Source organism: Rattus norvegicus, chromosome 2 (assembly GCF_021556685.1).
Source record: "Rattus norvegicus strain SHRSP/BbbUtx chromosome 2, alternate assembly SHRSP_T2T, whole genome shotgun sequence".
In the NCBI taxonomy this organism is placed as follows: Eukaryota; Metazoa; Chordata; class Mammalia; order Rodentia; family Muridae; genus Rattus; species Rattus norvegicus.
The window spans coordinates 47,407,480-47,424,143 of record NC_141535.1 but is presented as its reverse complement, the minus strand read 5'-3'; the positions used below and the strand labels follow the sequence as shown (position 1 = coordinate 47,424,143).

General features: G+C 42.0%; 1 protein-coding gene across 13 annotated transcripts in view; it reads right to left on the bottom strand.

Annotated features, from left to right (window-relative positions):
* Arl15 (ARF like GTPase 15) overlaps window positions 1–16,664 on the bottom strand; it is a 382,647-nt gene that overhangs the window by 110,047 nt on the left and 255,936 nt on the right. For 2 of the 13 annotated variants that reach the window (XM_087634416.1, XM_087634407.1), the window contains 2 exons: window positions 14,885–14,978; window positions 13,150–13,381 (listed from right to left, as the gene is read on the bottom strand). In XM_087634416.1, coding sequence (XP_087490542.1) covers window positions 14,916–14,978 — 63 coding nt within the window. In that variant the 3' untranslated portion in view covers window positions 13,150–13,381; window positions 14,885–14,915. 13 annotated transcript variants of the gene reach the window in all.

Here is a 16,664-nt window from a genome sequence, read left to right as displayed (position 1 = left end):
GCAAGGGCATTCTCAGAACTACCACTTTGGGGTCCCTGCCTTTTTGAAAATACTCTCCCTGCCCATTTACATTTTTACATTTACAGCCTCCTATCCCAGTTCTTATTTAAAACAAGTTTGTTAGAATGAAGAGAGATCAACTTTCAGGCTGGAATGGAAAGGCCAAGATAACAGCGAGGTGAACTTGCCAGCCCTTTCATCTGATTCTGCCTGGAGTCCAGGCACTCTGTCTGATCTGTCTCTCTGCCCAGAGCAGCATCAGGCTCTCTGCTAGAACTGAAACCTCCGAACAACAATGAGAACGTTAATGTGTGTGGAATTTCCATCAATACAAGTGACCTTTGAATCCCACCCTTGAACACCGAGGCTGGCTAAAGCCTGACATATTCTAACATAGTGTGTGTGTCCATTCACATACAAACATGGGCACCCTGGCCGGTCCTTTTTATTAACTTCAGATGAACTGAAGAGGCGGAGTGAGGGCCCATGGTGTTTTAGCATTTTCTGTATGGTACCATCCATCATGCTCTGCTGGCTAGCAGGGACTAGTACAGAGGAGCTTCTATTCCGGTAGCAAATGGAGCTCCTCTGATTGACCGGGGTGCAACCAGGATGCCCTGGCTATTGTGATAGCTTGACTTCTAGCTGTGCTGTCACCAGACCAGGTCGGCATTCCCACACCACCCAGAAGCACACAGTGGCAGTTTCAGGGGGCAATCGGTGCCTCTGTGAAAGAAACCCTCCCAATAGGCGGAATGGAAAAATGAGCCCAAAGCAGTAACTGGGGTCCTTTGAAAAGTAGGTTTAAAAGGCCTCCTTCCCTTCCCATTCCTCCTGCTCTCTAACCCTTCTGTTAACCCCCAGAGCTTCTCCCTCTTGCTCCCGTCCACAGAACTTAAGCGAGAGACAAAAGACAGTCGGGAGAACTGGAATGGGCTGGAGAATGGCTGAGGCAGAGCCAAGGGGGTAAATTAATAAATCTCCGAGTATCCTAGACAGGCAGACCCCGTAAACCGCCATGATTCACGGACACTTATAAAACAAGAACGAGAGGCAACGCCCTTTAAAAGCGGGCAGCGTTTAGAAGGCTCAGGGAGCCTCACAGTCGGCGGGTGGGTTCGCCGCCCGATGAGGAGCACATTTCTCACGTTCTCCGTTGCTGTTTTGTTTGGAAATCCCTGAACTCGGACCTAATCACACCATGAAGCATACCTGTCGTCCAAACACCCTACTACATAAATTACCTCAAATGCATTTTTTTCGCATTTGGGATCTGGTGAACTGAGTCATAATTGGTCACCTTTTGTCTTTTTTTTTTTTCTTTTCCTAGTGTGGCGTTAAGTCTTTAATTTGGCGTTTCCTGTAGTGTGTAGTAGGATATATGCTGTTTTAAACCCAAGGATTGCAGACATAGATGGTGGGCGAAGATCTGTGAACCAGAAGTAAATTCGTATAAGGAACATACAAAAAAGATTGTTCTTCGGTCAGACTTAAGCCATTACTTTTTTCTAAGGAAGAAAGGGCACAAGTTAAGAAAAAGGCACCGTCAAAGACCTTCTGCCCAAATGTGCTTCTCCATGAAGTTTCCCGCTGAGTGCATATGAATGCGCCCGGAGCTGGGAAAAGGATCCAAATAGGATTTCAAACATCCAAAAATTTTAACTCAAACATTTAGGTATTTCATCATGCTGCTATTCATTCATTCACTGATTTTTTTTTTTGTCTTAGTTTAAAGAGATGCTAAACAAAAGGAGGCAGGCTCTACATGTATTTACATTCCAAAACTAAGCTGCCCTCACCATCCCCCAAGTCTGTCATCCCTTCAGAGCTAAACAAACCGTAAAGTCTAGCCCTATGCAGAGGCCGGGAAGCAACCAGCATGGTAAGAAAGTTCCCCCTCTTCCTCAACAAAGCAGAGCTAAATACCACAGTGGTTCATGCATCCTAGCCTCTTTCTGTTTTGTGATCTGTGCATTTGAAGAAAATACCTACAGAGAAGACTAAGGAATATGACCAGAGCCTGGACTCATTTGGTATCATTCCTCATTAACTGGTGTTTGGTCAATGAAATGGCATCTTCACTAACCAATTTAATGAAAAAAAGTAATTTATAAAATTGAACAATTTATGATCAAAAAGTAGAAAAAAATACCTCCTAAATCCCGGAACGAGAACTGAGAATGAGGTAGACATTTTAGTTTTAGTTCCAATGTCCTTAACCCAGCTTAAATGTTACATGAATCTGTTGTCTTATAGTAAGGTTGTTCAAGGGGCTCTTATGCTAGGCCTTCTCCATGCACCCTGAAGTGCTCAGCAAGTCAGCGTTTGCCCAGGAAGCATCACACTGACTGGGAAATTAGACTGAGGCGATTGCCTGGTATTCCTCATTTTTGAGACATTTGGAATGATTACTTCTTCAGAAGCTTTATTAGCAAATGAATTAATTAGCTGAGACTATTTGTGGCAACTTCAAGTAGCACTAGGTAAATCTGCATAGGGATGTACCTAGAAGTCCATCTGTTGGAAGCATTCTGTAAATTAATATGTGGAACAACTGTCGAGGATATTGAGGCCATAAAGTCAGAGGATGACCTAGGTCTCTAAATCTGCCCGTAAATTCCCAATCTTCCAATTGTGATCTGATGTGTGTTTACATATTTCCAGAAATAAACTCCTAGAGTTGATGAAAAGATGTGACTATTACGATATAACACAGTAGTGACCAGGCCGCCACAACCCCTTATAAACATAATACACTCCAGTCTGTAAATAATCTAGAGCAAAACAAAGTGGTATTTCTAATTCAGTTGTTGTACACTGAAGAATCAGGAAGGAATTTAAGCACTGTCTATAAAAAAACCCCAGACTTATAATTTCACTGTTTTTTCACAAATACGTACAAAAACTTTAAACCCCTTTATCTATGACACACTTTGCAATTATTCTCTTCTTCTCACATCTGAGAAGCAAATTAGCAGTTTTCAAATGAGATGCTCCAACACCAGTCAAGATGGGAGCGTTGAGCTTTGTTACAGCTAGCCTGACAAAAATTAAATATATCTGTAGAGCTAGAGAAGCACAAGCAGAATACCTAAATTAATATCATAAGTATTAAATTTGCTTCTAAACGCATCCGTCTTTAACGCTAAAGTGAACATTGAAGCTCAACTGTGAAGGTCCCCCCATCCCCCTTCCTACCTCAGGAGATCAGTGGAAACTATGGAAACTAACTCCTCAAGGAAGCCGAATTTGCAGCCAGGAGGGAGCCCCTCCTGCCACCACCACAAGAAGTATTCAACATTTTACCTATCTAAATAGATCGTTCACCCCTCCCCAGCAGGAGGCAGCCAACTTCCCGCAGAGACTCCATAAGGAAAAGTAGGAGGGAATGCTCACCTCTCTTGATGAGCCACCGAAGTCTAATGGACCTAGAGCCTTTACTCTGCCAAGTAACAGTGGGGTTTGACTACCCAGCAAGGATGGATGAAGGACCTAGTTAGGAGTCAGACCTTCCAAGCAAAGTCTCCAGGAGAGGCAGAGAAGTAGCAGAGAATATCTACTCAAGAGGAGACTGAAAAGGATCAATCAGAGTTTATATATATATATATATATATATATATATATATATATATATATAATCACTGCCTCTGGAGCTGGAGACATGGCTCAGTGGTTAAGAGTATTAGCCACTCTTCCAGAGGATGCCAGTTCAGTTCCTAGCCCCTACACGGTAGCACACAACCATCTATAACTCCAGTTCCAGGGGTTCAGGTACCCTCTTCTGGCCCCTGTGGACACCGGGCGTGCACATGGTGCACATACATATATGCAGGCAAAATACCCATATACACTTGCGGGGAGGGGGGATCACAGTTGAATGTCCAAAGTCCAGTGGAAAACCAGTCCTTGTGCCATGAACCAGGATAATTGTAACCTGGGTGACAAAAGGTAATTGAAAGTCACTACCAAGATAATGGATGATAGACTTATTTGACAAGGATTTTTAATCAGCTACCACTAAAATGTTTTCTCTTTAGTTTTGGTTTGAGACAAAGTCCTTTAATGCAGTAAAGAGTGAGCCTGAACTCATAATCTTCCTGCCTCAGCCTCCTGAGTGCTGAGATGATTAGTATGGGTCACTATGGGTGGATAAAAAAAAAAAAAAAAAAAAAAAAAGTCCGAGTGAACAATGAGGAAGATTCATGGCATATCATAAAAAGAAAGAAACAAGCCATTGGCAAGTAGCGAAGCCAAGCATCCACTTAACCATAAGCAGTGTGCCCTAGTTCTTCAGACGGCCATCCAGATCACTCAAGAGCCTTTTGTGGAAGTCAGTGAAAGCCAGGACAGAGCCAAGGAACCAATGCAAACAGGGGCCACAGCTCCAGAAACCCACAGGACAAAAACCTTCTCCCTTGTTTGCATCTGGCCTCCAAGAAGAAAAAGGGGAAGAGGGTGGGGAGAATTTCTCTCCCCTCTGAGAAATAATGGCAGAATAGTGCTTGCCTAACATGCATACAGTCCTGGGTTTGGGAATCCTTAACCTCAAGAAAAGGATAATGAGAAATAGTGAATGAATATTTCCCCAATTTGTAAATGATGTAAGCCTACAGATGTGAGAGGCTGTGAGAAGCTGGAACAGTTGAGAAATTTGACACACCATAACCAAACTTCTTAAAAACCCTTTCAGAGAAGAAGCCTGAATGCAGTAAGAGGGCAGCCACCTCAAGGATAAATAATTTAAAGGACCCTGGATTCCCAGCAGAGGCTGTGTGAGCTGGAAGGAAGTAGCAGGACCGGCCCAGGCGCTGAAAGGAAAGGCCTTTCAACTGGCATCTCACTCCTAGAGAAAACATCCTTCAGAAATGGAAGGGAAACAAGGACATCCTCCATGAAGGAAGGCCGAGAATGTGCCACCAGTGTGCCTGCCCTAAAATAATGACTGAAGAAGGTTCTAGAAACAACAGACATGGTAACAGATACAAGCTGGAACTAGGAAGGAAGAAGAATGAAAACAAACGTGAACAGTACACGTTTCTTCCCTTTGGATACACTGTGTTTATGGTCGAATCTGAGCCATCTTGGCCTGAAGCGCCAGCAAGCGGCCGATACAAAGGAAATGCAGCCTCCTTCAGGACTGAGGAGAGAGATATAAGGAAATGCTGAGAGCAGAACGAAGGGCTCAGTTTCTCTTAATGATCCACTTATTTTTATTTTATGTACACTGGTGTTCTGTATGTATGTCTGTGTGAGGGCGTCAGGTCCCCAGGAACTGGAATTAAAGACAGCTGTGAGCTGCCATGCGAGGGCTGGGAATTGACAAGAGTAGCCAGCACACCTCTAACCACCGAGCCATCTCTCTAGCCCCATAAAGGGCTCAGATAACCTGGAGCCCAAACAGCAGTCCCTACCGTACACACACACCCCACCCATCGGGTCTGAAACTGGCCTGAAAAGCCAGAGGGAATGTTTCAGGCAATCACTAGTCCGGTATAGAAGCTGACACTCAGAGAGAAGGCATTTTACCTTTCATTACAATTAGTAAAACACTGACTGTGATAAACGGATGTATAGGATCACAGCTAGAACACACTAGAAAAATCCTACAGTAGATGCGTTTAAAGCATTTAGGATGAATCAAGATAAAATTATTAAAATGTTCAAGTCACTCCTGGGAAGATGTGCAAAACAAAGCAGTGGAATATGGAGACAGGAGTAAGAACATACGAGAAAGCTAGAGACAATGAGGAGGCCATGAGGGATCTCAGGGTGATCACAGAGTTCTACCCATGGGACAAGCTGACGAGGGGGTGGGCACACACCAGACCAATGCCAGTCCCTCATTGTGATATCTACTGTAAAGTTTCAGAAAATGTACCCATGGGGAACTGTGAACAGTACATGGAATGTCTCTAAACTATCTTTATATAATTCATATGTACATATATATAAGTATGTATACTTATATATACATACTTTGATGATGGTAGTAACGCAAGCTCAGCGCATACTAATAACTATAATTTCTATTGTCTGATGTGTGTGAGCGTCTCCGTGTACACATGTCATGGTGTGTGTGCATAGGTCAGAGATCAAGTCTCAAGCGTGGGTTTTATCTGCATGGCTTTTGGTAGTCATGCTTGGATCCTCAGACTTGGCAGAAGAGCTTATATACAGCAGCCTGGACTTCCTTCATACTTTAAACTGGGTAAGATTTACCAATGCTATAAATCTTTAAAATTAGTATCTAAATGTCATTTTCAGGTCAATGTGGTATTAACTGAATTGACACAGTTATTGTCTCTGGGAGTAAAACAATGGCTGCACAGAGCTTCCTAAGCAAGCCTATGAGGTAGTCACAACTAGTCATGACAGTATTCTAGTCATCAGAGAATGTATAGCCCTGGTTCAGTGTCTGACAACACTGATAACATATTTCAGAAGAGCAGATAATAGTCTACTACTCAGTAATTTGGATAAAAACCCTTCTGGGTCAAGGATGTCTCTGCACATACTTATATGTGCAACTAAGCCCTCAGAGACCGAAGCATAACACCTTAAATTCAGGTCCTTAAAAAAAAAAAAAAAAAAAAGAATCATTCAGAGGTGACAAAGCCATTTTTATATGAATTTACTAAACAAGTTAGTGAATTAACAAACATCTCAGGAGTGAGTGACATAGTGTCATAAAAAAAAAAAAAAATGACCAAGCAGGCTCACTTGCTACCCCAGAAGAAGGTTCAGACTCTCTGGCCACTACTTGGGCAGGTCCCTGGGCAAAACAATTGTCTCTGTGTGAGCTAATGGGGGAAGGGCAGCAGGCTCACCTGGGCCTCCTGTATCTGCTGGCTGAATGCACACACATGATCCGATGACAGAGGGGAGAGGGAGAAGGCAAACAATAGCTATGCACCGAAAGCAGTCTGCATGCCAAGAACAGCAAACCCAATATCATGCCTAGGAAGGAGATTCCGTGAGGAAACGGAATTTAATTCAATTTCTCAAAAATTAATTGGAACCTTGGAGACGACGTTAAGCTGATAAAGGGCCTGAGGCGAACGTCTAATCTACCGTGATCACATTTTCATGAGCGAGGTTTTAAAACCGGAAAGTCTGTGGACAAAAGCAACGTGGCTCCTTTTGAACGGAAGTGATGGCAAAGTTGACAATCACTTCTTTTTCCTTCCTTTCCTCAACTTACTGGGAAAGTTCCTCTACCCCTGGCAAGTTAGTGTCTGTCTGTTTGTTTTGGTAATTATGAAGCCTAATCAAATCAGTGAGAAAGCTATTTCCCAGGGATGAGACGGCAGGCAGGAGGGGCTTTGAATATTTTAAGCTACTAGGGTGTCAGTTTAGAACAGACATTAATTTCTGGGACTATTTCACGCACCATGAAAACCAGCGTAGCTGGAACCTCCTTGGCACTTTTTTTTTTCTCTCAGAAGTATTTCTAGAACTTTGCGAACTAGAGTCCTCAACATCCCTCTTTGGCAGGAATATTGGAAATACCAGCTTCCTGTGATATCTCAGCTTCCACCCTGGAACAGGAGGTCTGACAGGATTATTTCCAAACACGAGCAAGGACCAGGGCTGCAGCCATTGCTACAGAAGCAATTAGTTCCACGAGTAACCATTTTATAGTTTTGATTGGGAGCTAACTTAATGCTGATTTTTTTTTATTAATGTTTTGAAGGTATGCTCTTAAGATTAGCTCAGGTTGGCCTTGAAGTCTGGCTCAGTTTGTAGATACTAATGCATTCCGACTTTCACCGGGACACAGAAACTGCTCAATGAACAACTGTTGAGCGAATACATCCTATGCTAAAAATTCAGTCTGCTTCATAAACAAGCCGTCATACAGCGAAGTTATACTAGTTTTCGATTAACAGCGGTGTGCAAACATTCAAGAGGGCCAAGGAAAGTTTCTCGAGGCTGCAGGAGGCAAACGCAATAATTAGCTTGCAGAAGCCAAGTGGAACTATGAGACGGACAGAGCTGAGGCCTACCAGCAGCGTAAATGTCCCCTAAGCAATCTTGTCCCCACAGCAACTGTAATTACAGGACAGACGCCGATACATACTCATACAGAGCAACCGACCAGCACCCTTCAGGGCTGCACCAAAAACATAAATAGAGGTGGCTGACTTCTGGTGCAGTCTCTTGGAAAGCATAGCAATCGAGAAGGAAGGAAGGCACTCAGGGCTGGTCCCCACCACTTCATCTGTGACTAGCATGCATCTTGTTACTCTTCTCTTGTGACTCGCTTCACGCACACAGGCATGTGGTGTCGCAAAGGGTTCTCTTGAGTGCCTCTGTCTCCCAACACTCTCTGCTGCAGAAGGCAGAAAAGAGTTATGAAATATTTACACAAAGCAGAATCTCTCCGAAGTCAGTCAGGCCAAAGTGTCCTTCCCCTCCTCAAACAATTCAACTGGTCTGAACAATCTTTTTCTTTCTTTCTTTTTTTAAATGAAACAAACTCAAACAAGAGGGCACTGCTTCCTGTCTTAGCCAGGTGGGAGGCAGGTGGGGGTGGCCAGCTTCCTCCTGACACAAATTTCTGAGCATCAGCTTCCTTAGGAAATTCAGGCATAATCCCCAAGGCTCTACAGCCAGTAGACATCTGACAGTGGAGAGTGAATTGTAAGAGAGTTCTCATCCACCTGCCAATGCGTTAACATTTACTACCCAGCAACAGGAAAGTACAATGGTGGATGTGCTAGTTAACTTTCCGTTCCTACTACAAATCACTCAAGTAAAGCAGGTTTCAGCCCACGGTTACTTGGAGTGGAAATGGAGTAGGTCACAACAGACCTCAGAGTGGACAAGAAGCAGAGAGACACAATGGGGCCAGAGAGAAGATATGCTTCCAAGGCATGGCCCTAAAAAACTACTGCCTCCAAACGGGCCTTCTCTCCCATCAATTAACACCAGTGATGAAGCCCCCGAAGGAGTCAGAGCCTTCTTGCTCCAATCTTCCCTGCACTACTGGGGGAACAAGCCTCTAACACAGGAGTCCTTTAGGGGATGCTGCACATCCAAACGACAAGGATAAACTCTAACAGCTTTGTTTTTTGAACCTGCATCTCACTCTGTAGCCCAGGTTGCCATGAAGCTTATGTAGCCCAGGCTGGCCTTCAACTCTAACAATTTTCTTACCCTAAGCCCCTCAAGTGCAAAGCCTATCATTTATAATGATAAATTATAAACTCGAAATGCCATGGACTCCAATCGAAAATTGAATGATTTGCACTCTACCCCACAGAGACACATATTATAACTTCATAGGCCTGCCTAATATTAGGCCCCTAAGAACCCCTGTGTGTCTAAAGTTCTTTCAGGAATCTGAACAAGTTCTTCTTTTCTCATTCAAAATTCACCTTACCATTATAACAGACCAGATCAACATTTTCCCTTTTAGAGTAAAACGTAGTTAAAAGTTGAATGCATAAACATTTCTACGTTTCCAATACAATAGTATTAGTTTCTTAGATCTTTCTCTCTCTCTCTCTCTCTCTCTCTCTCTCTCTCTCTCTCTCTCTCTCTGTGTGTGTGTGTGTGTGTGTGTGTGTGTGTGTGTGTGCATGTAGAGGCCAGAGGGCAGCCGTGGGTGTTCCTCCTCAAGCATTATTTACTCACCCCATCGTGCTTTGTTTCCAGACAAGAGCCTTTCCCTAGTACCTAGATCACAAGCACATACTGCATGTTGGGCTAATTTTAGCTTGGTCTCTGGGGATTGAACTCAGGCCAACAAGACTACTTCCAGATCTAGTGTCTTTAAGATTGGCACCAACACGCCCAGCTCTTCTTCACTGTTCTATACCAGTCAACACCTAACTGGCATTCTGTCCACTGAAGATAGGGAACAGCACTGCACGGAGTCTCTCTCTCTGGACACACTGAGTGGGGACAAACAGAAGTCTGTCAGTTAACGCTATTTCAGAATGTAAATTCCAGAGTCAGAGAGGCTGGGATCCAAGTCAGTGTAAAGGCATTAACAAATTTTCTCAGGTATACAGTAGGGACAATAATAGCAACTTTTAATTAAGTTTCAGGTTTAAATGGAGTAATATTTTTAAGGAACCGGATACCAAGGGGCTGGAGTAATGTCTCAGCATTTAAGATCACTAACAGATGATCTGGGTTCGGTTCCTGGCATCCATATTGAGGATCCTATCTATCTGTAACTCCAGTCCCTCTTCTGAACTCCATAGGCCTCAAGCATGAACTTGGTACATACACGCATACATTCAGGTGAAACACTCATATACATAAAAATAAATAGTTAATTCTTTAAAAGGAATCCGGTAACATATCATGAAAACAGTATATCTATAAACATGGTTCTCATCTTCAACAACACAGAAACTCACTAAAAAGAAGTCATAATCCAGGGCTGGAGAGATGGCTCAGTGGTTAAGAGCACTGACTGCTCTCCCAGAGGTCCTGAGTTCAATTCCCAGCAACCACATGGAGGCTCACAATCATCTACAATGGGATCTGATTCTCTCTTCTTGTGTGTCTGAAGACAGCTACAGTGTGCTCATATACATTAGCCAATCAATCAATCAGTCAATTAATTAATTCTTTTAAAAAAAGAAGTCATAATCCAAGTCTCACTTCAAGGCACCCTCCACTGATGGGCATACTGTGGCCAGAGCGAGCGCATACATCACCGTTAGATGCAAGCACCCCCTTCCCTATTGTGAAAATTACACAAGTAGTAATTATACAATTAATAACTTGAGTGTTCCTAGTCAAAAGGTCTTGAAGAGAGAGCGTGCTCTGTGGTGTTACCTGTGTCTAGCACACACAAGGTCCTGGTTCAAGATCCCACACAAAAAACTAAGGAAGGTCAGAAAGGGAGCTAAGACCGTGGCAAAAAAGGAAAAGGGTTCGGGTGTAGCCAATACAGCAAGTATGTGCAGGACAACCAGGGTTCAGTGGAGCAAGCAGAGTATCAAACCCAAATTACAACGTGGGAGGCAACGCTCGGTTCTGACTTCAGAGACCATCAAGCCAGAGATGTGTCATTTATGTAGAGGTTCAGAGGAAGCCAACTTGGAAGCCACCTTGAGAGAAAAATAACAGAGACAGAGACAGCTTCGATCGACACCGGGGCTGCCTCTCCACACTTGACACCCATGTACACGAAGTGACAGGAGAGCTTGCTAAAACCAGGAGGACCGAGTCTAAGACCAGGCCAAGAAGACAGGACCCATCTTAGCCCATCAAAGGACTAAACCATCACTGAGACACTTGTAATAAAGAGGCTTTGTGTCACACAAGGGATTTTCCAATATCTGAGTCATTCACACAAACGGACATTTAAGACTATCGAGACTAAAATTCATATCTGTGAACAATTCCTATGCACCATTAGGAAAAGATAACCGGAGACTCGGACCACTAAGAGGGTGCCATCGAGCTCCTGGGACCAGGGCTCAAATGTCATCTTGGCCACTCCGTCGGAGCAGATGAATAGACACATTCTGTTTCACGATGAAATGACTCTGGAAGATGTTGTAAAGGAAACATCCATGTTTTATCTTGCCCGGGATGCTGAGGACAGAGTGCATAACAGTGTGAGGAAAGAGGATTGTTCATCTGTCTCAGATGACACTTGACAAGCTGTAGGGGTACTACTCAGGGGACAGGGCTGGTGACCATTGCTCCGAAATACCATTCACTCAGAGACATAATGATATTTTTATGGACATCTTACTGAGAGTGATGTAATTTAAAGGCTCACATGAATGTGTCCCATTAATTAAAAACAAGTTCCAAAATAGGGCGCTGTTCACTGAGGTAGGGTTCAGAATTACCATTGTTGTTATAAAAAAAAAAAGAAAAAGAAAAAGAAAGAAAAAGAAAAAAAGAAAATATTTTTAGACTTGGCAAAACTACAATAATGTGCTTTTCCAGTAAATAACCACCGATATGGATATGCTTCCATAACCACAGCGCGCGTGCGCACACACACACACACACACACACACACACACACACACACACACACACACACACGAGATTGGTGGAACCAATGACAAGGCAAATTATACCAGAAAGGACAAAGCCAATTACTGAGGAAAATTATTCATCATCCTCTCATACATTACATCCCGACCCCAGCTGCCCCTCCCCCCACTCCTCCTAGTTGATCCCCCCAATTCTCTCCCAGACCCATTCCTCACAAGGCTTCCTTGACAACACAGGAACTTTTAAGATACTTTTCTGTTTTCTTTTTAAGTCTAATGACACATTTGTTTACTATCTCTTTTGGCAAATCTATTTTTGTGGGTAGGCTAAGGGCTGGGTATGATGACAATCTAAAAAAAAAAAAATAAAAAAATAAAATAGTAAATTAACCAAGATGGAGCTGCTTGGGAATCATTACTGTTTTCCCCAAAATAAAGCTTTAAAAGGGTGGTAAATTTTCAATTATTTGTTTTGTGTTTGTAAGACTGAACTCTCATTCCTATGTGGAGAAACTGGATTGAGTTGAAAATTTTGCCTAACATGCTACTTGTTAAACTGATTTGTATTCTTATTATGGAGAAGTTGGAATCTTCAGAGGCATCCAGTAAGAGACTGCGGCAATGTATCTCTCAGCAACGTATGTCTGGGAGCTGTGGAAAGTTGTTAATGCTGTGGACACAACAGTTAGAACAGCACTGGGATTAAGATAATCGCATCTTACCATTTTACCGAGAGCTGGTGAAGCGCTCTATCCCAGGTTTGCTCGTTAGGATTCTCTCAAATTATTTTCTCAAGGGCAAAGGAATCACAAGGGAGTCCTACAACCAGGGGTGGGAGCACCTCCCTGAGATTGGTATACTCAGGAACAGAGGCAGGAGCGCAGCAAATTTGAGATTTTCTTGAGTTAAACAGCAACTTTGTCTAAAAAAGTGTCTTGTTTTCACTAAAAATAGTAGGTTGATCCATTTCATTGGTGATTAATTTGACTCCCATAATGCTTACAAGCTAAGTTAGGGGACTATACGGGACCTGTGTATGTCTTGCTAAGGTAAAGCTAATGGTAGCTAAGAACAGTGCCCCCATCAAAGACCTGCTAGTCTTACCATCTAATGCTCAGGAGCATGGTCCTTACAAACGACACCAGAACAAGAGGACATACTGACAAGCTGCTTAGAGGGGAGACACTCTCTTCTTTATTTTTTGTTTTTATTATAAATTTATTTATGTATATATACAGAGATACTGTAGTTGTCTTCAGACACACCAGAAGAGGGCACTGGATCCCATTACAGATGGTTGTGAGCCACCATGTGGTTGCTGGGAATTGAACTCAGGACCTCTGGAACAGCAGTCAGTGCTCTTAGCCATCCCTCCAGCCCTCCAGCCCTGAGACACTCTTCTACTATGATGGAATAAATGATAATCAGCATGAAACCCAAAGTATAAGAGTTCTAGAAATAAGTCTACACTGTAGGCAGGCCTAATAACTCTTTAACACCCCCCCCAAAAAAAAACAATCTTGAACAATTTGGCAGACATGAAACACTATAAAAGTTAACTTATAAGGAAGCACTTTTTGAATGATTTAATCTAAAACACTGACACTGTAACAGGTTTGGGCACATATAATTCTTTAAACATATAACTTATAGTTGCGAATGTGTGGAAACCAAGTATACTAAATGAAAGAGGTATCATTAATTAAACTATCAGTTAATTAAAGATGTTTCAGACATGGAAACATTCTGACTTCTATGCTTGGCAGAAGTTATAGAATCAGCCTCCGGTTTTGTTAAATTCACAAAGACATTCAATGATTGCTCACAATATCAAATAAGGACTGTCTGGACGAGAAAGGCACAGACACAGTAATCGAATTCTCCTACAGGACTAGGGATGACATGTGAGCCAAAGATGATCCATTTTATTTTAAAATTAATTACAAATATCCGTGATCTAAAAAGAAAAAAAAAAAGCAAAATACATATCCTTGTAGCAATTTCCTTAGGCAATGACAGAATAAATGAGATATATTTGTGATGTATTTGGTCATAAGAACTGTAACAGAACAGGAAAACATGACTGTTTTGAAGACTATAACTGAGATGAGTCAGAAAAAATTTGCACTCCTCCTGGAGGCAGATGTCCAGGCGCTGGTGCCTTGCTGAACTGGCAAAGCTTTTAAGACTGGAGGCTGGACAACCAAGTCCACAGTCCAACACCCAGAACTGTCTATCCAGGATACACTTCTCGTTTTAGTTACTTCATGCTCAGTGTATTTTTCTATTTCAAAACAATTTCAATACTTACAGAAGGAAATGTGGGTCTATTAAGATGCTAAGTTAACAAAAACCACTTGAAGGCTGGACATGGTGGTGCACAGCTAACCTTAAGACTCAAGGATCTCTGTGTGCTTGAGGCCAGCCTGGACTACACAGTGAGTTCCAGGATAGCCAGGGCTACACAGTGAGATCATCTCTCTCTCTATATATGATGCATATATCTGTATATCTGTATATATGTATGTATATATGTATGTATCTACAAAACTACCTGAAGCAACTGAAGTATCCCTAGATACCAATACAATGAAATATAAGTGCAAGGCTAACTAAACATTAAATTGCTTAAAACGAAATACGCCCAATGTAAACTACATGTTTTAAAGTAAGTACATACTATTTGCAACATTAAAAAAAATTTCAAATAAGGCTGAGCAAATAAATCACTATAGCCTCTCATTTTTGGCACCAGTAAATATCAGAATACTTTTGATTTGAAGTAATAGTAAGAATAATAATGATGATAGTTATAATAATAAAACACTTAGAAGATAATTTGGTCCAATTTTCATTATTCCAACACTTGCCAAAGGCAAAAGCTTTTCCTTTTCTGCACTGTTTACCTGGATGTGCTGTCATCTTTGAGGGTGCCCCTCACTGGGGTGCTCTTTTCCTTAAGTCACTGCTTCGAATAGGCTGAATGAGTGTCTCTTCTAGCTGTGAGAGGATTCAAACAGCAGGTTGGTGCAAGGGATGGGACACAGGTTTCCAGGCCAATAAGAACCTTATCATAAGCCAGGCATGGTGGTACACAGCTTTAATTCTTGCACTAGGGAAGGCAGGGGAAGGTGGATCTCTTTGCGTTCCAGGCCAGCCTGGTCTACATAGTGAGTTCTAGGACAGCTAGAGCTACAGAGTGAGACCCTGTCTCAAAAACAAAGAAAATAAAACAAACAACAACAACAGCAAAAATAAACAAAACAATCCCTCAAAAGACAAAAACCTAATTATTTCAGAATCAATTGTATTTATTATAATTTTTAAAACAGCCCAACCTATGTTTGCCATGTCAAATTTGATTTCTTCAATTAGATAAATTTACTATTATATGAAACATTAAATATTTATTAAATAAACCAGATTATACAGCCATAATGCTTTTATGTGAAGCTTGAAAGTAACTTTTGCAAATGGAAATAAATATATATACACAATGGTGAGAACATTTTACTAATATTTAATTGTGTGTGTGTGTGTGTGTGTGTGTGTGTGTGTGTTTGCACATGCTCACACACATGCAGGACTTGCTACAATTAGTTCTCTGTTACCATGCAAGTTCCAGGCATCGATCTTAGGTCCTAAGGCTTAGTGGCAAGCACCCTTATGCACTGAGCCATATCACTGGCCCCTGATTTTATTTTTTAACTGGTCATTTATACAAAGGATTCCTTGTATATAAGGAAGAGCATGTTCTCTTGTTTCACACCTTTTATAATTAATGCCTAGAAATGTCTGTGCGGAATACTATGCCCTATAAAGTACTGTTTCTATTTGCCAGAATTGGTCTATTTTTAAGTTGGTGAAGTTCTAGTACCTTAAATATTGGAACCTACTAAGCTATGGGATAAGAGATAACGGAACACAAGTATTGAAAACTATCCTGGATCAAAGTATAAGTGCTTTTCATGCACACACATCTCTAGTATTAATTGTAGAAATTAATAAACATCAAAGAGAACACCAAGCTGCAAGAAGGACTTTTCCTTTGTCTGTGGTACAAATTGAACTGAGAAATACTTCCCAAGATAAAGAAAAGTTTACACAGTTCTCCATGAAGAATGACGGTCAAAGAAGGAAAGTCAGTCAACAGGAGGCTGACACAGCACAAAGAGTTCCTCATAGAGTGCAGGCTCACAGACTATGTTTGACTCACCGTGGAATTTAAGAACACCAACAACTGGAGACCGAGGGATACCCAACACCTCCGCCCTCTTATTAGATTTTACTTTTCAAGTGAAAATAACATGCAATGTAGGAGGTGCCTCAGATATTCTAGAATGCACGCTCCAGGATGGCTGGTCACCATGGTGAGCATCCGGGCAAAACTGGAAGGAGAAGAAGACGCATGCTCGACATGGGAGAGCAGTGAGTAGAACTGAAAATCCTTTGTCTTCAGCCACTCTGAACTGGCTGCTTCGGATCCTCTTCACTGTGACTCCAGGCCACATCGCCGGCTCGAAAAACTTACAACCTCTTCCCACTACTTCTTGGCAATAAAGTAACCTTTTCAGTAAGAGGCTTTTCAAATTCTGCCGCTATGGACTTTTGAAAGAATTCCATTATCTACCCTAATCCTCAAAGTACTATATGCTTTAGAAATAACTTGTTTAATAACCTGTTTAC